Source organism: Nicotiana attenuata, unplaced genomic scaffold (genome assembly GCF_001879085.1).
Source record: "Nicotiana attenuata strain UT unplaced genomic scaffold, NIATTr2, whole genome shotgun sequence".
NCBI classification, from domain to species: Eukaryota; Viridiplantae; Streptophyta; class Magnoliopsida; order Solanales; family Solanaceae; genus Nicotiana; species Nicotiana attenuata.
This window is the reverse complement of record NW_017670550.1, coordinates 424,447-451,620: the sequence shown is the minus strand read 5'-3', so window position 1 is coordinate 451,620 and position 27,174 is coordinate 424,447. Positions and strand designations below refer to the sequence as shown.

General features: G+C 37.7%; 3 protein-coding genes across 6 annotated transcripts in view; 1 reads left to right on the top strand and 2 right to left on the bottom strand.

The window, feature by feature from the left end:
- Positions 1 to 1,005: 1,005 nt before the first annotated feature.
- LOC109240853 lies at positions 1,006 to 3,664 on the bottom strand. Of its 2 annotated transcripts, none has more exons than XM_019407539.1 (3): positions 3,450 to 3,664; positions 3,257 to 3,364; positions 1,006 to 1,331 (listed from the first exon to the last, which is right to left on the bottom strand). In XM_019407539.1, exons 1-2 carry the CDS (start codon positions 3,540 to 3,542, stop codon positions 3,263 to 3,265), a joined length of 195 nt encoding a protein of 64 aa, XP_019263084.1. In that variant the 5' UTR covers positions 3,543 to 3,664; the 3' UTR covers positions 1,006 to 1,331; positions 3,257 to 3,262. The 2 variants fall into 2 exon arrangements, with proteins under 2 accessions (XP_019263084.1, XP_019263083.1); XM_019407538.1 differs by having other exon boundaries at positions 1,006 to 1,335; positions 3,450 to 3,663.
- Positions 3,665 to 13,135: 9,471 nt separating this feature from the next.
- Positions 13,136 to 15,912, top strand: LOC109240852. Its single transcript, XM_019407537.1, has 9 exons — positions 13,136 to 13,260; positions 13,331 to 13,444; positions 13,556 to 13,856; positions 13,930 to 14,371; positions 14,456 to 14,555; positions 14,679 to 14,738; positions 14,909 to 14,992; positions 15,094 to 15,201; positions 15,286 to 15,912. The coding sequence occupies exons 1-9, from the start codon at positions 13,198 to 13,200 to the stop codon at positions 15,592 to 15,594; spliced, it is 1,581 nt and encodes a 526-aa protein (XP_019263082.1). The 5' UTR covers positions 13,136 to 13,197; the 3' UTR covers positions 15,595 to 15,912.
- Positions 15,913 to 15,994: 82 nt separating this feature from the next.
- Positions 15,995 to 27,174, bottom strand: part of LOC109240851 (AP3-complex subunit beta-A) — a 20,795-nt gene continuing 9,615 nt past the window's right edge. The window contains exons 6-12 of one of the 3 annotated variants that reach the window (XM_019407536.1): positions 26,832 to 26,958; positions 26,598 to 26,707; positions 19,840 to 20,040; positions 18,816 to 19,013; positions 18,007 to 18,722; positions 17,109 to 17,378; positions 15,995 to 16,568 (exon numbers count right to left, since the gene is read on the bottom strand). In XM_019407536.1, the coding sequence (XP_019263081.1) occupies positions 16,211 to 16,568; positions 17,109 to 17,378; positions 18,007 to 18,722; positions 18,816 to 19,013; positions 19,840 to 20,040; positions 26,598 to 26,707; positions 26,832 to 26,958 (1,980 nt within the window). In that variant the 3' untranslated portion in view covers positions 15,995 to 16,210. Of the gene's footprint in view, positions 16,569 to 17,108; positions 17,379 to 18,006; positions 19,014 to 19,839; positions 20,041 to 26,597; positions 26,708 to 26,831; positions 26,959 to 27,174 lie in introns of all 3 variants that reach the window. The other 2 variants (XM_019407534.1, XM_019407535.1) reach the window with 2 other exon arrangements.

Below are 27,174 nucleotides of genomic sequence, written 5' to 3'. Positions count from 1 at the left end.
TCTTCGGGCCCATCATCATGATCGTCGGAGGAGACGAGAAATATGGCACCAGCCTCATGCGCCTTTGCTAGAGTTATCTCTTCAGAGAGGTCGTAACCTCGAGCGTGGATTTCTTCGAGGGTATCCCTCCGGGATTGGCACTTGGCCAAATCATTACTCCGTCGCTCTAGGTCAGAGGCTTCCCTTAGCTGCGTTTGTGCAGTTTCTATCTTAATGAATCAAAGCAGTTTGTAAAATGTTGAGGTCGAGGATTAGGGTGGTAGAGTAGGTAGTCTAGAGTGTTCATAACAGTAGTATTGGCACGTAGTCTCGCTTTCTGTTGATAGTAGGTTTTTATAACTAACCGTTGTTTTCTTTCATTGTTGATCTCCTTACTATCTTGTTGTTTTTATTCTGCTCTAATATGGCTTTTTGGTACTGTCCCTTCTCGTCTATATTTTCACTAAATTGTGGTGCTTATGCTTTCCTGAGCCGAGGGTCTATTGGAAACAACCTCTCTATCCTCACAAGGTAGGAGTAAGGTTTGCGTATACACTACTCTCCCCAGACCCCACGGTGTGGGATAATACTGGGTATATTATTGTTGTTGTTGTCGTCAGTTTACCCCAATGTTCATGTCCCTTTTCAAATACTCCATAATAATCTGTCAGAAAAAGATTTATTTTTCCAGCTGACTTACCAACCCACATTCTCATTAGGAAGTAGACCTACCACAGTCATTGCTGCAGTGTTATGTATAACTTTATTCTTTTGCATTTATCCAAGGAAAATCTACATAAGCTTGTCAGCTTTAATACTAGGTGAGAAAGTCAGATAACCACCAAGAATCATTCTCAGTTCTCCAATCAAAATCATTTCACCTTTGATTCAACTTACTCAACCACATAAAAACACAGAGAAATCATCATCCTCCAGAATTGGTTCCACGGTGAAGACCGGACTTCCGTATTTATTACCAATGACTGTAAAATTTGTCAATTCACCACAACTGATGTAGAAATTATAGAACTCAACGCAAATCTCATTGAATGAATGAAATAGACAGATGATAATGATGGTTGTCCAATCCAGATGAGTATTTATTGAAACATATCCTTCTAACAAATTAAAAAACCTTTTATACACATCAAAATAATCTTTTGATACAATTTTGATGTCTTATTTTGCATAAACAACTGCCGTCATGGTACAGCAGATACACTCCAAAATCTGCAGTTATTCCTTTATCACCGTTGATAATTACTGGCTACTGCTACTGCAATCTAGCAAATTTGGAAACTATCCAACAGATGACTTGGTAATAACCTGCCAGTCCTATGGTGGAAACATGACTACCTAACACAGTACAAACCATCAAGTTACATTGTGAATTTTTCACCTTTAGTAATCTTCTTGACAGTAATTTAACACATTCAACAACTATCGAACATATAACTCAGCAATAGCATACACTTGCACATGGTGTAAATGTTTCTATGAAATCAACCAACTATCGAATTCCTACATACTAGCACCACAAAGTTATGGCTTTTATGGGATATCCATTGATAAAAAAGTCCAGCATGGTCAATTTGAGAGACCAAATATCATTTGACAAGACTAGCCCAAGAGAATAAAATGGGAATGCTAATTGCATCATTCATAACAGAGATTGCTATTTGCTAAATCCTGAATACTTCTATCTGGATCTATCATTGATAACTCCAGAAGTGCAATGGATAGTTGTAGAGAAAAACCAGTTCCAAGCATTGAAATACGAGAGAAGATTCCAATTATGATACCACTATAAACAAAAGATGAACAAAAATTTGGTTTTATGATGGCAACAATAACAAAGCAACAAAATTTATAATTAGGTGCAAATGTTCCCATTTTTTTTTTTTTTAAAAAAAAAAATCCTTTCCAATTTAGGAGGATCTATAGTGTTTCCACACTTCCCCTCCGACGCGACTCGAACCGAGACCTAACAGTCGTGGATGGAGGTGCTTTTACTAACTGAGCAAGCCTCACTTGTTCCCATTCAATTCTTAAAGAGGTCTATAACTCTATTAGCAATAATTTATGAAATATATAGAGTTTATCTTCTCAAAAGAAGTGTGTGTGTGGGTACATATATATATATATATATATATATATATATATATATATATATATGCCAAGGGCACTAGATAGCGAAGCTTAACATACAAGAGCTATCTCAACCTAAGTTTCAAGTTTTAATCTCAGCATATTAAGATAGAAGAGGAGGTGGATACTAATGAGTCATCATAATGAGAAAGAAGATGATGCTATAGATGAATATGCTTATGTTACTGATAAAAATCTGATGGTTACCAGATTGATACATTGCATAATATTGCTCACCATATTGGCGAAACATTGCTTAACGTCTTTTATGGATGAATTTTCTTTGACTGATCAGAAAAATTAATGACTTATCTTTGATATTTGATATGCATGTGTGCGTGTGTAAAAAAAAGTTCTTACTTACTTGGCACTAAAAACATGAGCATTCCCCACATAATTTCATTTAACTGTCGTGTTTCTTCACTAGCTTTCTGAATTAGGTTCTAACAGGCCTTGTAGCTTTTTGCATTTGACAACACTACTAGAAAGAACCAAGCAAGAGTACAAAGAAGAAATTAGAATCATGTAGACTTTAGATGGGCTACTGAGAGCATCATAAACTGTATCTATAAATTCTTATTAGGCATTCCCTGTCCTTAAAGGATACAAATAGACCACCATTTCATGTCAATTCATGAAACGATATTGGAGGTTCCTGAAATGCATCTCTTTATTAGACCATCAATAGGTAAATTATGTTATTTCGATCATATTGATACCTCAAAAGGAAAACTCAAAATTTCACTCATAAGAATGCAGCAAAAGCCATGACCCTAACATATCAAGACAGGAAATTTATCCAATATACCATCAGAAAAAGGGCTCTGATATGCACCGCCTAGTGGATAATGAAGTGGGTGGAGAACTTCATGTTCAAATTGGAGAAAGAATAACTAGGTTATTTCTTCCCATCTTTCTAATCCTTGGTGGTCAGGGTTACCTTGTGCTGGTGGGAGGTAATACACACTTGAACTAGTCAATGTATCCGCGAGCTGGCTCGAACACTACCATATATATTATTAATAAAATAAAATAAAAGGCTTCGCTATTTTACTCTTATCAAACAAAATTTCGTCAAGTTCATAATCCCATCAAAAGAAAGAGAAGAAAATATCCAAGTCAATCTCACAAGTAGTTAATTTGATGAGTGATTATCCTGTTGATTGGTGCCTTGGTCGTTTAAGTTTCCAAATTTGTGCTTGAAAGAATCTTGCCTCTGCAACCACATCATGTGCCCCTGCCCGAAAATTACACAATTATCGCCATTAGGATGTGTGGAATAACAGTATCCAAGCATTTTTTTTTATTAAAAATGAAATTACCTGCAGAGCAGCAGCCCAGACAACGAGGAAAGAGGCGACCCAGAATTTTTTGTCCTTGAGGAATTGCTTTGCTACCAACTTCCTGCTCTCCATTGACTAATCACTCCCACAAAACCCTTTAACTAAACCCTTGTAAATTTTTTGCAGATTTTGAATTGGATTCTACCTATATCGGCATCGGGTTGTATTTTGTAAAGGCCAAGTTACACATATACACGGATTATGCATAAAATATATATTATACCGCTATTATTTTTAGGAGCAGCTAAAAAGCTAATTTTTACTTTATAAAATACAATTTAATATATATATATATATATATATATATATATATATATATATATATATATATGACGAACACAACTGTTTAAAAATAGTCAGATTTACAAGTGGTCGTTCAAAAATAGCCCAGTTTCAAAAATAATCGAAATCTAGCCACTTTTCATATAAAGATAAATCTGAGCAAAAACACTTTTCAAAACCCGGAAAATACGCCAGTATATTATGCTGGAGTTCCAGCATAAGTATACTTGAACTCCAGCATTATACTTGAACTCCAGCATATTATACTAGAGTTACAGGATAAGTATGCTGGAACCTCCAACATAATATGATGGAGTAATATACTGGAGTTCCAGCAAAGTATACCGGTCCAGTATAATATGCTGGAAGTTCATACACAAGTGCTCGAATCTCCAGTATATTATGCTGGAACTTTCCGTGTGTTGGAGTTCCAGCATAATATGCTGGAAGTTCATACACATGTGCACCGAACTCCAGTATATTATGCTGGACCGATCTCTGTTGCAGCAAAATAGTGGCTATTTTTCATTGACTTGGTAAACGCTGGCTATTTTTGAATGACCAGTCCGAAAACTGGCTAGACCGTGCTATTTTTACCAGTTGTTTCAATTGGTACCCTTTGCATTATCTGTGTGTACATTACTACTATATATAATTAGTTGTCCCTACGTTTCGATTTACGTGAACTTGTTTGACTGGGTACGAAGTTTGGAAAAAATGAAGATTTTTTGAATTTGTAGTCCTAAACAAATCAGAAAGGGGTATAGAATATTTGTCTAGTTATAAAAGATTTTCATTAAGGGTAGATGTGGAAGTTTAAGGTAAATTGTTTCCAAATTTAGAAAGGGGTCATTCTTTTTGGAATGCACCGAAAAGAAAATAGGTTCATATAAATTGGAAATGAGGGAGTACGGTAAAGGGACGAACACGACCATTCCAATTTTTACCCTTTGCATTATCTATATGTACAATATTAAATTGGTAAAAACTTGCTACTATCGCGAGGTTATTGGCCGCGACTGAGATGGGTATTCGTGGAGCATATCTATGAGTTATTATATTCGAGGGTTTTACTTATTTTTTATCAAATTTTGAGATTAGGAGCTCGAATTTGGGCAATTTTTAGGTGATTTTCACCACTTGGATTGGGGTACGTGTTCTTGACTTGATTTTGATTATTATTTATGATTCCATCTGTGATTTTGGCATTTGATTGGTAGATCTAAAAGAGAAAATTGAGGGTTTTTGACAAAACTTTGTAAAGTAAATAATTGGGTTTTGAACATCGATTCGGAGTCGGATTTGGATAAAACTTGTATGGTTGGACTCGTATTCGGTTCCACGTGTCATGCTACCATTTGATAATTTAAAATAAACCAATTTTATCCTATACAGATAGTTCCCCTGCTTTTCGATGGCACATCTTTGTGTCATCGGAAAATTGGTGAAGATTCCTTTCTTGGCGGAAAATCTTCTGAATAGACTCTGACGCTTGAAAGGACGCACGTTTTCTCGCATTTAATACCCCGAACACGTGTTGTCCCACAATTCAGAAATATTTTTACCTGTTCTCGAGGTAATCATGACCATGATTTTTTCCGCCTATATATTTACTTATGCTCATCATTTTACCTCTTTCACTTCCAAAACTTTCACAAGTTCATCCTCTTCTTTTCACGTAACCTTCTTTTTCTTTTATCCCTTTCCGGTTCTTCTTCAAAAAATTTCACCATTTTTTACTATCATGGCTTCTTTCATTGACTCGTCTTCTCTTTGATGGAGGCCCGAAGAGAAGCAAAGACAAGAGGTTGATGTTGATGTTGATCCTCCCACGGTGGGCACCATCATACCCACACATCTGAACATCGTAAATGACTTCCAAAAGAAGTTCCCCTCCGTGTCTCCACGGACTTGAGCCATTAGCAGATATCCTTCTTCTATTCTCCCTTCCAGTATTCCTGCTATAAAGGAGGATTGTAACTACCGAGACCTTAACATCATCGCTCCTGACTTGATAGAGCAAGTTACTTTCACCAGGGAAGGTTTTACATATGTCTATACATATCCCTTCACCTTGGGCCCGTTTTCTTTGAGCGGGGGGCTAGACCCTGTGATCTTGGAGTTCTACTATTGGTACCAGGTTTGCTTGGCACAAGTGGACCCTTCTGTATGGCAAATGGTGGCATGTCTTCGCCAGTTGTTCACAGAGAATGGGGAAACCCTAACCATGACACACATAATGAATCTCTACTCCCCAAAATCTTTCATAGGGGAGTAATAAATTTCAGTAAACATGGCCACCACTCCCTTCTCACCAGCGTGGATGATGCAGTGACCATGGATGGATGAAGCGGTTTGTCATCATTGCTACTAGGGATATCATCCTGCCCACAACTCCATCCTTCCTCGAATCATGGAATCGTTCACGTAACTTTGTAATTCCTTCATCTCTTTCCTTCATAAAAATGCAGCTTCCCGTCGTTGTTGGCTTTTTTGCTTCCGTTGTTTCAGCTGCTTGGTGGACACCACCAAGGGTCCAAGGCTTGGACTAATGGATTCAGAAGATTCTTGATATTACAACGCCCAAAACCCGTTGGTGGAAAGAGATGGCCCCCAAATACGGGTGGAAGGCCAAGAACCACGGTAAACCGAGCCCTTCTTCCTTCGGCCTCTGTGTGAACATAAGTAAATTTGCTAACTACACCTTTTGCTTGACTCAGGACTCCCGCAAGGCTCTGTTACCTGCCCCGAAGTGGATATTTTGGCTTACCCTGCGGAGGATGCGAGATTGCTGCAAAGCGCTATCGCTCGAAGTGTGCCCTCGGATCTCCTTTCCATGGGGGTGCTTCCTCTCGGAATCCCCCAGCAAGAGAACAAGCGACCAAAAAGGCGACGTTCTTCCTCGGCTGAGCATAAAAAAATATGAAAATAAAGAAGGCCACGACCGAGCCGGCCATGGTCACAGTAGTCATTGAAGATGACGGGGAAGCCAGTGATGAATAGGTTTCCCTTCAAAGGAGAAGATGATGTTCATCAGCTCAACCGAGAGAGCTCCTAGAACCGACCGAAGAAGAGGTCCAAGCACTTTGGGGTAAGATGGATTTGGTAGATAATGTTAACTCCTGCTGACCTGTCCCGATTGGTGTTTCTCGTCCAAGGAGATCGGACCACGCGCCTCTTCTGCCTTTGGTTGTTGAGAAACCAATAATCAGCACAGCTTCCGCTGCAGATGCTTCTCAACCTTCGACGCCAACAACTTCGCGCGCCTCTACGCCAGTTGTACCTTCACCACCAGCACTCACTACATCACCAACACCTATCGCATCTCCTCCACCGGCAGAAAATGCTAGAGAGAGGAATGTTTCTCTTCCCGGATCTCCCGACCATGGGAATTTGAGGCATAACTACTCACCCCCTTCCCTAGATCCCTGAGAGAGGAGGAGTGTTACTATTTCTTTTTCGAAGGGGTGTCGTCTGCTGTCCAGGCCGGTGGAACTTTCCAACTACCTGAAGTCGTTGGCTTTAGAGAAGTCTAAGAAGAAGATCACTCCCTTTCGGGGGAGCGCATGTTGAATAACGCCATGCATAATGGAGCAGCGGTATCATACTTTCTCTCTTATTGCTTGTTTTCGAGTTTGTATACATAAATTATACACTGATTATATCTTGTTATACACATATTAACAGCTGCTATTTTTCGGTAAGGATATCTAATATCTAATTGGGGTCTTTACAAAAATAGTCAATCAAATTTACTATTTACTTTTTCGAGTCTATATGCATAAATTATACACTGATTATACATGGCTATACACATATTAACAGCTGGTTATTTTTCGGTAGGGATATCTAATATCTAAAGGGGTCTTTACAAAAATAGCCAACCGAATTCACTATTTATTTTTTCTAGTGGGTATATATAGATTATACGCTAGTTATAACTTATACCTAGTTATACACATATTAACACATATTATATATCTGCCGGTTATTTTTTGTTTAAGCGGTAGGTGGGTGGTTATTTAGGTTAATTATTCTATTTAAATATAAGAAGTAATGTTTGAAACTATACACATAGTATATACACAATAAAACTTTCTGCTAAGGATGTTCGTCTGACTACCCTTTGTCATATGCAGGTCCACTCGATGAAATTATAAGTGGTTTCCATGGTTATGGACATGACCAAATTGAATATGGAAGAGGATACAACACATCAACTAAGTTAAACTTTGAGCAACATGTTACACCCTGTGTTTTCGTATGTAAAAGTACATCATAAGTCAATTAATGTGACTCAGAAAGGGAATCATCTTTTAAAAGTTTACAAAGTTAGTTCATCATGTTAATGTGGAGGTTATAAATATTTAAGATCATTAGTACCAAGTAGCAAGAGGGTTTGAAGGCTTAGAAGCTAAACGAATTGAAGAAAATAAGTTTCGTCGAAAGTCGACAAGTTGGAATATTTTACCATGTACTTTTGGGGTGATACTAGGGTTATTAACATTATAAGGAGATTATATTATGAGTTATTTTAGTCGTACGATAGTTGGTGTTATGTTTTGAAGTCAAGCGAGTTGTGGAACAAAAGTTGGAAAAAGGTCATCACAAGTTCCATTCATAAATGTGCTGAAAATTAGGTCAAATGTAACTGAGTTTTTCTCCCAATATACATGGAATTAGGGGATGATCTACCTATCAAATTAAATATCTATGAGTCTAGTTTCCAACGCATTAAACCATTCATCAATACAACATCGGAGTAGAGAGATATAGGCATTTTTGCGAGACTGCACAAGCTGCTAGGTGACAAGTAGGTGTGTCACCTACTTGGTTAAATGATAGCCCAAAAATAGGAAATTTCGGGTCGGCCAAAGAGCCCATTTAAAGGGTTATCTCCTGCAATATAACCCTCATTATATATCACAAATAACCAAACCTAAACCCCTGCAAACTTCCTCCCAAAAATTATCCACAAACCCTAATCGATTTTCCCTCTCTTTCAAGTTTTAATTGGGGGTAAAACCTAGAGTTTGAAGAACCAAGGGAAGGGCTGAGTTATCCAACAAGTAAGGTGAGTTTACTGCTCTTTTTCATACATTTATTCTTCTGTGAATTCATGGTAATTCGTTCTATACATGTAAGAACTCACGGGACGGTGATCGGAAGCCGTGAGTTCGAGTTATTCACTTGTAGCGGACTGTTTTGTGGACTGTTTTGTGTTGCTGTTGGGCTGCGTGTTTTACTACTGTTTTGTGGAGTTTTGGAGGAGGAAGGATGTGGAAAAACACCATATAGATGTAGGGTTGTGGGCTGGTAGTTCTTCGTAATATTTTCGGGTCGTTTGACACGACTACGGTGGCCGTCGTATGTATGAAGTGATTAGGTTGTGCGTGGACTGTTTTGGGAGGCTCAATATGATTATTATTGATGTTGTTTGGGCTGTTTGGTGATTGTTTGGAATTGTGTGAAGTCATATATATAGGGGAGGTGCCGTCCGTTTCATCGTAAAATAGGTTGTGGTCGATACATAATAGTTATGACGCTTGAATGATAACTACAGTATCGTTTCTCTTATTGTAGACTAAGGAGTCGTGAAAATTGCATAGCTTGAGATTGGGGCAGTATATACAAGGTATGTTAAAGCTCTTACTTCTTTCTTTTGGCATGATCTAAAGTGACATGAACATAAATGGTATGCTAATTCATAACGGATCTACTCCTAGAAACTAAGGTTGTCCATGTTGTTCTTTCCTTATAAAGTTATTCTAAACAAGTGGTATGATCCTTAAATCCTACTAAGGTTCATATTGATGGTAGGGATGTCCATAATGTTCTTAAGTCACTCCAAAAGGTTTAGAACTTGATTCCATGAGTCGAGCATAAATTATATATATGTATCTATTTTACTCTACCGAGCCGCGCTATAGTCGGTCGGGTATGGCACCTATTGTGCAACCACTGATCAGTTGGGTTTACCGAGCTCCACGTGGCCGGGTACGTTTTTACCGAGTCCTCTTTGAGGCCGGGTATGATATGATGATGATGATGCCCACAGAGGCGTATGTTTTTAAAAGTTTATGTATCTATATGTATTATGCATTTCATGTCAGTAGCCCCCAGAGGCACTCAGATGTTACAGGTTGTATCTCCTCTATCTCTCTTTACATTACTGTTCTTATTTATGCTTTCCTGCCTTACATACTCGGTACTTTATTCGTACTGACGTCCCTTTTGCCTGGGGATGCTGCGTTTCATGCCCGCAGGTCCCGATAGACAGGTTGACATTCCTCCTAGTAGGCTATCAGCTCAGCGAAGGTATTGGTGTACTCCACTTGCTCCGGAGTTGCCTATTTGGTCAGTATGCTTTGGATATGTATTGATTGGTATGGCGGGGCCCTGTCCCGACCTTTATGATTTTATGTACTCTTAGAGGCTTGTAGACAGATGTCAGGTGTATGGATACTTGTATGTCCTTGTCGGCCTATGTTTTGAGTTTACAAATGGTCATGTCGGCCTTATAGGCCCGTATGTCACATGTATAAGTTTGTATATCATGCTGGGTCATCATACGTTAAGTATTCTCTTATGTTTTATTCTTGTTATCTCATGAAGGGTTTTCTAGCTCATTTACCCATGATAGTATGATAAGAAAGATATGTTACGTTGGTACTCGGTTGAGTAAGGCACCGGGTGCCCGTCCCGGCCCTTCGGTTTGGATCGTGACACAACAAGAGCACCAATTACCACCACAAAAGAAACAATTAACTAGAGATTTCCTTGGAGTTGGGGAGATAGTAAGAAGTATGAGTGGGGGATTTAGTAGCCAAAGAGAGCAACAACAGCAAAGCAGGCAGGGTTTTAAAAGTCTTGGAAATTTTCAGTGACGTTCAAGAAAAGGTGAAACAAGTTCAAGGACGACAACATGAAAGAACCCGACGTCTTTTTTGTGGGACAGGCTCCTTAATATGTTTCGGGGGTGGCGTGACAAAATCATTGCTATCATCAATAGGAAGTTTTTCCTTGTTACGTGATGCCAAATATTGTTGATACCCATCGTTAACTTCAACATGCAAAGTAAATCTCCTTAGCTCTTCAGTCGCAGGAGAAATATTTTTAAACTAAAAATGCAACAAAAAGTGGTTCAGTCATAGATGTATCAAAAATATATAAAAATTGTATATTTGATGTATCACAATAAATTACAGTGTATCATATATGTATAACCCATTAATACATAAAGTTGGTACCTTATTCCTTGTGCACTGTATAACCCTCACGCGTTGGCATGTCTGTCATTTCTCAATTCAATATGCATGATGTATGATCTCCTACGCGAACAGCAAATTTTTTATCCACTACAGTGCAATATTCATAGAATCATACTTGTAGTGCAAGAGGAAATCCACCAATCCTATAAAACTCAGAGTTTCCCCTCAACTTGCCCCTCACGGACTTCATTAAAGCTCGAAACGCAATCTTACCCCAGGGAAAGGACACATACTCACCACTCTCAACAAGATGAAAATCACGTTTACTTATAAATATTTTCTGAGCCTGAGTGGACATTAGAAACATGTTTATGAAATAAATAATGGCAGTCTTAACTGCGTCTTCATCAGACTGCCATTTCTTCTTCTCAAAACAATCAAAAGTGACTTCTTTGACACCACTTCAAAACCAAAAAACTAAGTATCCACCAACCTATTGGGTTCACTGAAGTTACCCTCAGCATGTTCATTGCCACAACAGTTTAAACCATTTGCAACACCAAACTCCCGAAGACCAAACGTAAAATCGCCATTCAATTTCACATAAAATTGATCACACTTATCTTAAACCAACTTCCTAGATATTAAAGAACGAATCAGTTGTGCATGGATAGCAACTCAAGGTAAATCAAGAAAATAGCCAAAACAGCTTTCCTAATCATCCGAAGATGGACATCAATCAACTTTGACAGTAAAACTGATAGATGTCCATATTAGTGTATGATGTCCAATGTGTAACAGGAAAAGGCTCACAAACTGAAATATAAAGCTTCCAAGACTACAAATAAATGACACGAATTAACAACAAACAAATACAAACTAGATCCAATTTTAAAAGAAGATTCAAAAAAAAAATTGTATGTACCTTACAAACTTTGTCAGGAATTTTAATTTTTTTTGCCTTTTGAACCTTACTCTTTTTTGGTTTGATACCCAAATTCACTTCGTCCTCCACGACACGTTTTCTCTTACCTTCAACATCATCCACTCTAACCCTTTTGCTCTACTTTTTCTCAGATTGTCAAACAACATTCTTTCGAGATTCTAACACTGTCAGAACGATTTTTGCTTCTCATATTTTGCTCATCAAACGATTTTTCAACTAAAACTAGGGTTGAATGAGGAGATAAAGACCTAGTTTATCTTCTTATTTTGCTCGGTTTCTCAATTGAAACTAGCTTTGAATAAGGAGATGAACTCATTGAACGAGTTTGTCTTCTCATATTGCTTTGTTTCACTATTGAAACTAGGTTGAATAAGAAAATTTAAAAAAATAAAAAATAATTATACGAACAAATGGTTACAGAAAATTGATACATAACTCAACCAAAACTAACAAAATCATCTATAACAGATATCTACAATGAACTCTAACTAAACAATGCAGTTGCAAAAGCCTAACAATAGCAACATCGCTTCTCCAAAAAATACATGCAATCCGAAAAAATATACAAAATAAAAGATTTTCTAGTCCAAATTCCCGGGAAATCAGACGAAAATCATAGCAAATGTATGTTGTTTTGTCGTCAATTCTAATCCAAATAAACTATTAAATTTTGAATAGTTTTGAAACGATAAATGAGTTTTAATTAACAGTTAAAAAAGTGACTATTTGCCAAGTTCTTCCCAAACGGAATCCTCATTGTTGAATCCTTTATCTTCTCTACTCATGTTTCTTTTTCCACTCTGTTTTGTCATTATCGAATATAAATTCTAAATTGTCATAAGATCAAACTATATAACCAGCGAAATTATATTCTACATTACCTTCTTAGCTCAGTCGGTAGAGCGCATGGATTTTAAGCATCATTGTTTTCCATTTATTCAAGTAATACCCAGCTCTCCAAAAAAGTCTCATTAATTTTCCTATTATGCTCGTGATCATGGTACATCACTTTCTTTAAAAATAAAAAAGAAAGGGTCAAAGGCAGAGGAGTATCGAATTGGCGACAAACGGTTGAATGTTTAAACAGTTCATGGACATCACGTCTGAGTCACCTCACAATGTCCTTAAAGTTTGTAGGTGAAACTCACGTTCTTTCATTTTGCATTATCATATATTTAAAAATTCACAGATTCTATTCCCTCCTTAATTAATTAAGGTCAGTACCCTCTCTTTATATAATAACCCTATTTTGTCTTGTGGGATTGGATGGTTTTGATTCAGCAGGTGAATGATGAAATTCGAAGACTTGCTGAGCGACGAGAAACAGAAAAGATTACTTCTTGAAGAAGAGGTTCATTAATTAATACGTTTAGATTTGTTCTTGTTAGATAGATGTTCATATTCTTAATTCTTAACAACAGGTTGAAGAACTTGGACAAGAATTACAAGGGCAACTTCAACTGAAAACAGTTCTGCAATGTGCGTTACAAGGACCTGTTCGCTCTTGTCCCTGCCTCTCTTCCCTCCCTCGCAGGGTATCTATCTATTTTTATTTTATATATATATATATATATATATATATATATATATACACACACACACACTGACAGAACATTCCATAATATAAAAAGAAATTATATATGTAGGTTCAACATCTGCTTGAAGAAATGGTTATGGCGGAGGAAGAGATTGTTTGGCTGGAGAGGAAAGTAGACGTGCTAAAGCTGAAGCTGTATAGAGAGAAAGAGTTGGCTGAAAGATGGGAAATGCTGCAGCTCAAACAAGTAATTTCAAAACCAACATTACCTCCGCCACCGCGACCAGCCAAAGATATTGAATCACAAAACTATCAACAACTCAGAAAACAATATAGAATTCGGAAAGAGAGAAGAGCATCTGCTGGTTCCTCCTTGGACTTCCACACCATTTCTTCCTCAATTCTCACTGGTAAAGCTAATTCTCTGCTATGGGCCTGAAAGCATTGAGCATACATTTAACACTATCAATTTTTTGGGTGCAGAGGAAATAGCTGAGAGTAGTTCGAGAAGCCGCAGACACCATAGCCAACCAGATATGGAAATAGATAATGAGAAGCCAAATAAGCTGTCGGAAGAAGTAATCAAATGCTTAATAAGTGTATATCTCAAGCTGAACAAAGCATCACTGGAGAGCAAAGGTTCATCTACTGCTGTTGTCAAACAGTCTCTAATTTCCTCCAAGAAACCCAAAAGCAGCTTCATATGCAAAACTTCATTAAATTGTACGACGACAGCAGCAGCAGCAGCAGCACCCACGTTTACATTCAATGATTACGCGTCAAATCTTGATCCTTACGGGATATTGCTAGACACTGATGGAAGTCAAAGAGAGATTGGATCATACAAGAATTTCATCCAAGTCTCAAGAACTTCTCTCAACACAAGCCATATATCTGAATGTCTTCCGGAGATGGGAAAGTTGAGGTACTTTTCAAGATTACTTCATCATTCTCTTAACCATACTACGTACATTCACATTGTATTTTCTTCTTGTTTGAAAAATTATAGGTCTATGGTGCATAAACTTAGCAATGTGGACATAACTTACTTGACCTACAAGCAGAAGTTGGCATTCTGGATCAATGTCTATAACGTCTGCATAATGCAAGTACTGTAAGACATGTTAAAATTTCTTTTCCTCAAAGTGAAAAGAGATTTTGAAAAAACTAATAGAAAATCCCCCCCAAATTGATACACTGATAATGTAGTTCATTATTTATGCTCACTTCAGGCATTTCTGCAACACGGTTTGCCCTCTACAGAGGAGGAACAGCTGTGTCTCGTGAATAAGGTATGCACATTGTACTCGGAGACACTTTCTCTAGGTTTCTTTCTCATCCTAACTATTTAGTAATCCCTTAGTACCAACTTAATGATACTTGATTCAAACTTAATAGTTAAAAGTCAAAGAAGTGGGTATGCAAAGTTGAATTTTCCAAATTTATGCTTGTATTTTTGCAGGCTGCGATTAATGTTGGTGGTATTGTACTTAATGCATTGGCCATCGAACACTTCATCCTCAGGCATCCAAGAGACGCTGAACATGTGAGTGCACAGCTCTAGCCAAAGCTTACATGACACTTAAACACTATGAGCTTTAATACCATTCTCTGTCTTGACGAATTCAATCGTTTTGGATTTATAAGGGTTTGACAGATGATAAAGAAAGAGTATTGAGGAATACTTATGGTCTCGGGTATCCAGAACCTAATGTCACGTTTTCTCTATGTCGAGGAAGCTGGTCTTCACCAGCAGTAAGTTCATTACAACAACATCAAAAAAAAAAAATCTCATTTTATGTGAAATGCAAGTTCATTAACAATGTTGTGCTGTTGCAGCTAAGGATCTACACACCAGATGAAGTTGTTAATGAACTGGAGAGAGCGAAAGTGGAGTACTTGGAGGCTTCAGTGGGAGTGACAAGTAAGAAGAAGATAGTAGTTCCCAAGCTCATGCAATGGCACATGAATGACTTTGCCGATGATATGGAATCACTTGTAGAATGGATATACAGCCAATTGCCAAACTCTTGCTCTCTCAAAAGGTCAATCAAGGATTGCCTAAGTGGGGAAACGAAATCCCCTCTTGCTAAGATGATAGAGGTTCAACCTTATGCCTCAGAATTCCGATACTTACTGCCCTTATAATTGACACATATACTCAAAGATGTAACCACCACTTTCTCTGCCAATACTTTTTTAGTTTGAAGTTCAGTTTCCATTATAAATTGTCTCCCGAGTCACAACCGCTTGTTCCACAATTCCCACTCAAATTATCTGTGAGAGAGAACGAGAAGTATATTTGTCAACAGGGCCTTGGCTTGTCTGTTCGGGTTGAGAACCTGGCTAATATGTCTCGAGTTTAACCCTAGGGGAAAGCATGTCTATTTCGGCACCAATAGCTTATTTTGTTTCGGCTGGCAATTTAGAGAATATAGTGTCCCCCTGACTCCTTTTTTGGTGTTACTTTTTTTTTCCCTTTCAAAAGTTAAATCTAGAAAGCTCTGCCAAAAACATCACTATTTTTTCTTTCTTTTGGGATTTAATAAGTAACACCAATGCATTGATACAAGCAAAGCAACAGAGAACAAACAGTTCAATCCATCTTTACATTTGCAGTAACTTGACTTCATAGGGAGAAAGTCCAACTGTTTGGCCGGCCACCAAGACTACAAACAATACAAGGAAAATATACATCATTAACCCCTCAGTGGCCGAAAAATAATCCAATGATCACTTCATTTCAGATGAAACTAAATTCTCATCATAAACGAGCAGGCTCAGTCAAAAAATTCACAACCCTGTTCAAAAAGTTCAGGCCAAAAACAGTTTCTTCACAGTTGACTTTTACTGATGTGTCCAGCGGTTCGGAGCATTTACCTTCAACAGTAATAGTAATTAAACATGGGATTGAGTTGCTTAAGATCTCGCCACTGAATCTAAGCCGTAAACCTGAAGTATCATCGAGGTTGGTACCAACAGGCATGTCCACAGATACAAGATAAAGATTGGCATTACTAAGCACCTTCAAAGCCAAATTCTCACAGATCACAAGGAAGTTGTCCTTCGCTAATGGGCTTTCAAGCTTATTAAGTTCTTCAATATGGTCGATGAAAGTACATCTGTAGCAAGTGATAGGAAAATGGTCAGAAGAGAGTTTCCCGAACAATAAAATGAAGCTAAGCAAACAATGAGCATAAAGTCCATGGAACAATAAATTGTGGAGAACTTCATATTGTCATCTACACAATCAACTAAAACAAATATTTCTAAGATGGTTCCAGAACCAGGCCAGAACTCTTCAAATTGTCATAAATAGAGGGTTATTACTTTCTTTCTTCATTTGTATGACAGTTCCAGAACCAAGCACCCACACAAATCATGGTTAGAGGAATGCGGGCTCAGAATTTATCCAGCAATTCACTCATTCTTACTCATATAGAGTCAGCAATGACATATTTCAGTTGACTTACTCTAATGAAATATCAGTAGGTCTGCAAATAACGCAATTGGATTTGGTTTCATAAAAGCGACAATCTCTTGATCTCTCACACAGACATGAGATACAAAACAATAACCAACCAAATTTCAAGGGTTCAAGGTCATAAATAATTGACTTTCACATATACTTCACCAAAGACAAACAAATTATAATAACTGACCTCCTTATATATTCGAACATTCCAGGAAGCTGAGATTCCTTGCTTGAGAAAACATCGATTTCCATCAGAAGAGGTTTTAGAAAATACCCAATATCAGGTCTCAACTTCACCGGATACTTCTTGCCATTGCACCACAAAAGCAGCTTAAGGGGCAAAAGATGATGGTGGAATCGGGCCTGAAGTATTCTTTGCATAATCTGACCTGGCTCCAGCTTAGCAATTTCTTCCATTGGAACTAGAGTTGGCACATCATTAACGGACAACTTGGGACTACAAACAAATATGAACAAGTGTAAGCTCCCTCACCAGCTTGAAGAAAGACTAAGATGCTATAGCATGACTAAACAGAACGATCTTAATGCAAAGACAAAACATTTCATAGTGATAGAGGAGAATAAAAAATTATTAAAAAAAAAAGGGCCTCAGAATGAGAAATACCAAATGCTACACTGTCAATCATATTAAAGGGGTAACTGACCTTTCAGGAACCTGGAAATCAAGTATTGAGATCTTACCAAATACGTGACCAGAGATGAATAATGTATTGTCGTTTGTGTATAGGTCTGAGACATGTCTATGATAATATCTATTTTTATCTGGTTGAGTATTTCAGTGAAGGCCTGAAAACTAGTGAAACAATGAACTTTTGGCCACTAGTTAATAAAGCAACAATAAGAACTGAGGAACTGAAGAAGTGGCTTTCTAGATGAGAAAGAGAGTACCTTTACAAAGGACAGCAGTACTAAAAGAACTATCTTACTGTTACATCTATTTCCTCTTCTCTATCTAGCTAAAGGTTGACTGACATAAGAAATTTCAAAAAGGGCATGTTCCGAAAAAGCATTATTGACCATAAACCAAAAAAGTGCATATTGGAAATTGCAAGTGCAACACTAACCTCTCATCTGATGTCAGCTCTAGATCTGAAGATTCTACCCTTATGCCTGAATCTTCTTCAACCAACAGTAAATTTGACATAGCTTCCACTGAGCTGTTGCTAAATGAAACCTGTATACAAACAAGCAGAGGAGATATGCTTGACACCTCTGATGAAAATGTGTATTCCACACTCAAGCCATTTCCATTTGCAGGATCTAACAAAGTGTAGGATTTACGTTTAACTCTGCTACTAATATCTCCAATTGAAATTCTGGCCAATGATTGACAGACATTATTCAATTCTACCAAATTGTGGGTAGAAACAGGATTGTCATCCAACCAGGAGTCAAGAGCTCTTTTAGTCATTAATTCCCCAAAATCGTTGGAGTCAGAATTTTGATTAAACCTTTGTCTGGGCTGATTCTCAAGAGCATTGCCACTATCTGAAAGATGAATCAGAGGACCACCGTGCTCATCATCATCACTTACAGACCCACTCCCATGGCTACCTCGAGTTCCACTTGAACCAGTTGGAGAATTGTAACCAGATGTGCTTTCTTCATTTAGTGATCCAGATACGGTGTCAGCATCATCAGTTTCATACGATTCGCTTTGAGTGGCTCCATTCCCTGATTGCTTCAAATCTTTTACCATATTGGATTCCTGAGCAGTGTCATTGTAAAAACTACATGGCTGTGGGAGATGTTCATATCCTGGAGCAGCATGAAGAACCATCTGTGAAAGAGATCCAGGAAGATAAAACCGATAAGCTAATGGTTCCGAAGAAATGGGTTTTGTTTCTGTCCAAAATAAATGCCCTGCAAGTACATGCAATGCGCTGCCAGGAGCTGCTTGGAAAGCTGATTCTTCCAACTCATGAGTGCCTACATAGTGGGCCAGGAATTTCCGTAGAACACGTGCACGGTCGCGGATATCGTAGTTCAAGTCACATTTAGCTAGTTCAAGTACATAGTTTAATAGTGTCTTGAAGGTTGACAGTGCTTCCCCTTTTGCTTGTAATAAGACCTGAAAAAAATACAAGCCTATTGTTATTAAATGAGACAAGGTTCCTGAACTATCAATTTGAGGTTCATGAAATCCAGCCATTGACTATCAAAAGAAATTATTTCATTAAAGACTCAGATTAGTTGCACACTTGGATAGCATCACTTCCTCTATGAATACAGGAGTTTACTGCAATATCTAACCTTGTACTTTCAAAAATCCCATATATCAGATCTAAGAGCAGAATGAAGTTCAATATGGGAACTCAAGAGTATGTCAGTTCAGACACATCTCATCAATCATATCCTAGGGCAGACTAATCATATAAAAGAGTGCTTGAAAGTACAGCCAAACACTCCTGGTAATAAAGATACTCTCATAACTATCGTTAGTAAGTCAAAAAGATACATGTCATTTTAATTTTGTTGGATGCTTATGTAGACTTGCAAACACCATACTGTGTTCTGTATATAACAGAATTCGCATCTCATTTCAAACATCTTCTTCATAAAAAATGGAGTAACTACCAAAAAGAATCATCACCAACAGTGGAGATGAGGTTCCTATAATGTAAAATGTGCTTCTCAATAACAATTGAAGCATTAAACAGTTCGCTCACCTTCTCCGCTATTTGATTAAAGATTTCGTTTTCGTCTTAACAATGCAAAGTACAGCCATGGGCAAATATTCCACTTAAGCCAAGAACATGAAAGGAATATAATTATGACAAAAGAGCAAGATTTTTCTTTGAAATGCAATACAATTATGATAAGTTCAAGTTTACATCAAGAAATATTTGAGCTAGAGGCTCGTTGAGGAAAAACAAAAGCAATTTGTAGTTATCTACCTTGACCATGGCATTAAGAATCTGGAGCTTTGTTTCAGGTGCTTCTGAAGAAAAGGTCCAAGCAAGATACTTGAGAACTGTGGGTAGCACCTTTGGAATTATATGTCCCATGGAATTGTACTCGCCCAACATCCAAATAATTATAGCACGTGCACTTGGTACTCGGATATAATCCAGCTTACGTGCCAAATGAACAATTACCTTTGTCAAAAGAAGTGAGTAAGTTCTATATCATAATTATCGTAAATATTTCATTTTTTTCTTTTTGGGGTTTCCGTAGGTACATTAATCACTATATGCAGGGAGGTATAAAGAATGTATGTAGCACCTATCATTAGCAAGGTATAAGTAAAGGTGTTGCAGCTTGAAAATAAAATATGAACTAGAAACAGTTCTAAAAATGAAATATCTGCAAGTATTCCATTTAAGGCGTACCAATACTAGCACTGAATTTTGGTAACCTGCAATACATTCACATGGTGCTCACTGATGTATTGCATTAGGATTCAATTCCGGCTCAACCCAAACTGAATAGTCAAATTCTCATGCATTTCAATGGTTGATGTTTAGCCCAGAAAGTGGACTTTGGGGATGTGAATGATTTGCAATTCAAGTGATGATCTTACTTTAGATATAAAAAACAAAATCAAATCAGAATTCGGGGATAAGAACAGTAGCTATATATATATCTATCCTCTAATGAACACAAGAGTAAATTATAAAACAAGACAGAATTCTTTACTTCAAATTACACCTAAATGCTTTAGTTTTAATTTAATTAAACTCCAAAGTTTCTTGCTTTTTTTTTTCTTTTTTTCCTCCTCAGAAGCATCTTAGCAACTTCTAAATACTCATAATTGCGCAGGTTGAGTGCTCTTAGACTTTGTCAGCTCCTTCCACTTTGAGTAGGAGCATACTTTTGTAACCTTTGCATCCCCTGGATGCTTTTCGCGAATAATAGTTTACATCTGATCAATAATTTAAAAGAAAATTGGGCAGGATGATTTACAATCATAACCACACTTAACATTGACCCAATCCATTTTGATGCAAATGTCGTATTGGTGGGGTTGCACCCATGACCTAGTCCATTCTTAACAAGCCCAACACACCCAATTGACACCCCTAATTAGTAATAGCATTAAATTCACCATCACTGACCATTATAGAAAGCAAAACCCAACAGTGACCCCTCATACTGGAAATACCAAGTTAAACTTAATAATAGAATAAAATATACTCCCGCCGTTGTAATTTATAGAACCTATTTCCTTTTTAGTCCGTGCCAAAAAGAATGACCCCTTTCCCTATTTGAAAAATATATGTGTCTACACAAGTTTAAAAGTTTCTCTCTTTTCTTAAAATCCGTGCCCAGTCAAATGGGTTTACATAAATTGAAATGGAGGGAGTATTTAAAACATAAAAGTGAGAACACTGTAAATATAAGTAAAGGAAGGGGCACCTTTAAAATTGCAACTACACAATGTTATCAAGCCAAGGACTGAACAATTGACAGTGTATTAAAGATCATGTTAGCAGAGTAAAATAGAAATAAGCTACCTTCAACACAAAAAATGGGTTATTAGGAACTGCAAGTCATTGGTTGTTTGTAGCAAAGACAGGGCGTTTAGGTACTTGAAAATCCTATTTTCATGATAAAATATGTAATCGGTCAAGGTTCATTTTTCTTTTTAAAGTAATGGTGGTGTTGGGCTAGCTTGCGTGCACATTGACTATCTACCAGCACAGGTCTCGTGTAATTCCGCCCACCAAGATTTAGGTAGATGCGAAGATATCACCTAGTATTTTGACTCTATTGTGATTTGAACCCTGGTCTCCAAGGTATGCACGCATTTCATTGACTACTAAGTCACACCCTTAGGTGCAATTAGCAGGCAAAGTTGGTAAAATACATTAAAACCATCCTAAACTATATCTGTTTTGTTACTTTCATACTTACACTATTGGGTGTTCACAACCACCAATCCCCCACCCCCCCACCCCTCCCCAAAATATTACTTTTGGTATTTAAAACTCTAGAGTGCCAAGTGGCATGGAGAGTGACTTCATTCTCTTTGTGGCATGTGAGAGCCAAAAATTAGCCAAAAAACAGTAGTCGCGTGGCATTTTTCTTTACTTTCTCTTATTAATTATTCTTATTTCTTTTTAGTTCTTTTTTTATTATCTCTCTCTTGTTTTCTTATTCAATTTTCTTGATTTCTTTTTTCTTCTTCGTTGAAACCAAATAACTTTTTGTTTGAAACCTAATAATTTTGGATAGTTGAAGGGATGTTTTTTCAAAAGTTTAGTTTTTTTATAAAATAAAGCTTTTTGATAAATTAGAACTCATTTGAAATTATTTCTTGGTTCAACGTTTTAATATTTATTTTTTGTTTTGTTTATATTAATTTTGTGGTATTACTATTATTTTAGAGGTATGGATTTTTAAATGAAATTACAGTTAACAACAAAATTTTATTGAGTTGCAAAGAAGAAGAAAAAAGAAATCAAGAAGATTGAATAATAAAACGAGAGACAGAGAGGGAGAAGAAGAAGAAAAAAGAAATAAGAATTATTTTAATTAATAAAAGAAAATAAAGAAAATTGTCACATAACTACTGGCTGTTTGGCTAACTTTTGCTCTCACATGCCATAAAGACGGTGAAATCACTCCCCATGCCACTTGGTACTCTAGGGGGTTTTAAATACGGAATTATAGTCCAGAGAGTATTCTGAAGACCTAATAGTTTATGTATGACTGTAACAACACAGGTATAGTTTGGGGGGTTTTAATGTATTTTCCCGCCAAGGTTCTTTATCATCTAACTACAAGGTTTGCGCTGTCACTTTTAAAAATCAAGGTTACTTTTAGCCGTCCAAGACAAGCACTTAAACGACAAGAATAAATTGCAGTGACGCCTATGTAAAGTTCCTTCACGGAAGGAAGAGCTTTCCCTTTGCCACTATAGACCCAATTTGGAGGTTCTTTCTTCTTAGTGACATGAGATCAGTTTGCCTATACAACATGGGAGTGGTTGAAGCCGTTTGCTAGCATATGGCCATCTGCTTTGGTTATAATAAAGAGGAGGGGAAATTTTTCAAGCGAGAAGAGAGAATATGGAACTGAGAAAAAGAAGAAGGAAAGGATAAGCATGGGATCATCAGCGGCCGTCGAGAACTTAAAGAATTGCATAATCCAGCAAACTTTCGTAGAGGAAAAGTAGGTGAACAAGGGAATATTGTAGCATGTCAATTGTGCCAGGTAAGCTTTGCTAATGTCTTTTGGTGATGGATTCCGAACTATGGTTCATTTAACTTTGTTTCTGCTGGTGTAAGGTACCGCAGTTATGCATTAAACAAGCCTTCTTTAAGTTACGCATATTAAAAAAAATGCATTTTTACTTGACATAAAGGATTCCTCGCTAATCCCCTTTTTCGGTCTTCTCAAAGTCCTTGAGACAAGCTTGGCCCATCTTATGTAAGCATAGTCATTGAAATTCACAAGACATCCATGTGAAAACCCACTGCATATTTTTGCTTCACAACTCAGGGAAGAGGATGAAGGTTAATTGATAGCTCATGTTGCCATCTCAAAGTAAAAAGTTATGTGGATTTTACACGTAAAGTTTCTACCCATGGGTCAGCATACATGCAAGGATGTTAACATTTCCCGTGCCACTTGTCACTACAGTCCTCAAGTAGAGTTCTTCTCTAAACTATAAACCTTTTGTTTAATAAGTGTTTCTCAAAATTCAATTAGAACTCAGATTAAAAGTACCATGTCAGAAAAAAGTTAACAGTGTTTTGAATTTCTACAACATATTTAAAAGAATTTTTTTGAAGTCCACATGAGAGAGGCAATACAAGTCCATTAGCAACTTCGTCCTCCGAAGCACTGCGCAACATTACCCACTAAAAGAGCATTATGCGCAACTTTAGCACTTCGTTCGGCGATTTGAGACCTTGAGTAGCTTCACATTATGCATTATAACTCGCGTATATGGTTGGTTTCGATTTTCAAGAGGTTCGGAGTTGATTTGGGAGAGTAATTCTCATTTCGGAAGCTCTGACCAATGACTGTGTATATGGTTGGTTTCAATTTTCAAGAGGTTCGGAGTTGATTTGGGATAGTAATTCTCATTTCGTAAGCTTTAAGTGGGAAGAGTTGACCAAGGTTTGATTTTTGAGTAAACAATCTCATATTCGTGTTTTGATGGTTCCAATAGGTTCGTATGATGATTTTGGACTTAGGCATATGTTTGAATTTGGATTTGGAGGTTACTAGGTTGATTTGGACCAAAGTGTCAAAACTTGAAAATTTGAAGGTTTGGGAAGTTCATAAGCTTGACCGGGAGTTGACTTTGAGACTACCGGGGTTGGATTGTTGTTCCGGCAATTGGAATAAGTCCGCTTCATCATTTGGGACTTGTGTGCAAAGTTCGGGCTCGTTCTGGATTGGTTAGGTTTGACTCGGATGCTTGGTTTGAAGCTGGAAGCTTATGAACTTAAGAGATCGATTTTGATAGACGATTCTTGATTTGACGTTATTTACGGTGTTAAGAGCCTTTGGATAATATATTACACTTGTTGGTATGATTGGACGGGCTCCCGTGGGGCTCAGGTGAGTTTCGGGGTGGTTTTGGGCCACTTTGAGTTGTATTGCATTGCTGATTTCTGGTGTTCTCCTGATGAGAATTGCGATTACAGCAGGAGCTCTGCGATCGCGTGGGTTGTTTTTGGGTGCTGTTGTTTTAGTTCATCGTGTTCACGGTTAAGGACCCACGTTCGTGTAGTGTTGGGGCCAGAAGCATCGAGTTTGCGTTTCAACATCGCGTTCGCGCAATTGAGGTGTCAGGCGGGGCTTTGGCCATCGCATTTGTGTGGATAGCGTCGTGTTCGCGTTGACCTGGGCAGTGTAAGTCATCGCGTTCGCAATAGAGTTTTCGCAATGTAAACTTGAGCGGATTGATGAGTGATCTTGTGCCATAGAGTCGTGTTGGTATTGATATTGAGGTGACGCATGCGCCATGCCCCATTTTGGAATGATATTGATCATTGACTTTCATCCGATCAGCACTTGGGCCAGGTCCCGCCTCTCCGAAGTCGGGTAATAACCATGGGCGCGGGCACACGGGTCATATATGTGCTAGGTGAAGGACTTGTGTCAGGTACCCTTACCGTGTTGAGTGTGTGTGTGTGTGAGGGTCCATGAGCTTTGAGCCAGGCATAGTGAGCGTGCTGAGAGTATGATTAAGGGGTATTTTGTGCCAAGCACTATAAATGTGTTGAGATTATGTATATTTGACATTTAAACTGTGATTCCTTATTTGGCATGTATAACTGACATGCATGCAAAGATGCATTATCCCTCATGTTGATGTATTTGATATCTCTACTTGTTGTTTAGAGCTCGATATTACAGTTTTGTCCTGTTAAATACCTATCGAAGTGAATTCTGTGGAAGTTGATGCCTTGACTGTTATATCTAAAAAGCATGCCTATTTCTCCTATTGTGTTAAGCTGAGCCTGTCATTATTTGAGCTGCTTTTCTTTGTATTCTATTATTCTGCTGTTATATTGTTGTTGTTGGCGGTGGAAAGTGAGCATCGGACCTTGCCAAACTCGTCACTGCTTTCAGCCCGAGGTTAGGCTTGCTACTTATTGAGTACATGGGATCATTATTTGAGCTGTTTTTCTTTATATTCTATTATTCTGCTGTTATTGTTGTTGTTGGCTGTGGAAAGTAAGCATCGGACCTTGCCAAGCTCGTCACTGGTTTCAACTCGAGGTTAGGGTTGCTATTTATTGAGCACACGAGGTCGGTTGTACTCATACTACACTCTGCACTTCGTGTGCTGATCATGGTAGTTGTAGGAGCTGGATGAGATTTCGTGGTAGCACTACTGTTCTGTTCCCAAGCCTTCGAATCTCCTCTTTTATCTTATGTTCTTACTGTTCAATCTTCCAGACAATAATGTATTTTGTTAAGACTTTGTATTTAGTATTGCACTCAGTGACACCACATTTTGGGGTGAATTCATTTGTATTAACATTTAAACTTCAGTTATTTATATCATTCCGTTTTTGAGACTATTTCTTATCATTATCGAAGTTTATTGCCGCATACTTGTTATTGGCTTGCCTAGCAACCGATGTTAGGCACCGTCACGGTTCCAGTGAGATTTTGGGTCGTGACAATAAAAAAAACATTACATATGAAATATTAAGTTGGTTTGGTTTTGATTGGGTGATGCCAAGCACGATCAAAGATGTTCTATTCAGCTGGGCTTTTGGTAGTCCGAAGAGAAGGCGAAGAGCATGGGATGTCGCTCATATGCACTTATGTGGATTGTCTGGAGGGAGAGAAATAGGATAGCCTTTGATAGAATAGAGAAAGGTTTTGCTCATTTGAGGAATAGCTTTTTATCCCTTCTTTCTTTTTGGTGTCCTCATCAGGTACCCGTCGCCCGTAGGTATAGATGATTGGGTTCATTTGTAGAAAATCATATTAATTTGTAGGTTCGTCTACCTTTTGGTATAATTCTTGTGTACGGGTCTTTTGCGCCCATTTGTTAATAAATTTTATTACTTGATAAAAAATTAGACCAGCAAAATTCCTAAAAAGACTGTCCTTTAACATTACAAATCCCGTGAAAGATATCTGATATCATGCATTAGTTAACAGCTAAAACAAAATCATAGCAACTGGCTAGAAATTGCAAAATGCGTAAATTTGACGAGTTAGTAAAGCAACTCACTTTGTCATGACTTGAGGGTTCATGTTTTATGATTGTTTTGATGGAATTTATTGCTTGAATCAGAATAACTGCTTCTTCATCCGTTGATGCTATGTCCACATCTGAAATTTCTGCATGTCTATGATCACTTAAAGAACTGAAACTAAATAAATAAAGAAACAATGATGCTCAGAATTACCCCAAAAAAAAACCTCCTATAGATTCCCAGTATTCCATAGACAGACGATGCTTTACCAGATGAAGTCAAAATCAATAGCCTTTCCAAACATGTGCTTGCTATATTTGGAAGTCGTTCGGCACATAAACCAATGGCAGCAACAGCATCTGCAGCAAACCTTCTGTATGGATCTTTAATATAATCCTAGAAATTCACTAACATTAGCACCAACTTACATGACCAAATCCACGACAACAAAGAGAAAAAGAATATAATCATGCTGTAGAAGCTATTTTTACTTCCTCAAAAGGTTATCAAGTTAAATGAAGCAGCTTGTAGAAGCTACTTGTGGACAGCTGGGGCTACCATCTCTAGAAGGGCCTTGTTTACATAGGAATCGGTCTGTTTGCCTAAAGGGGG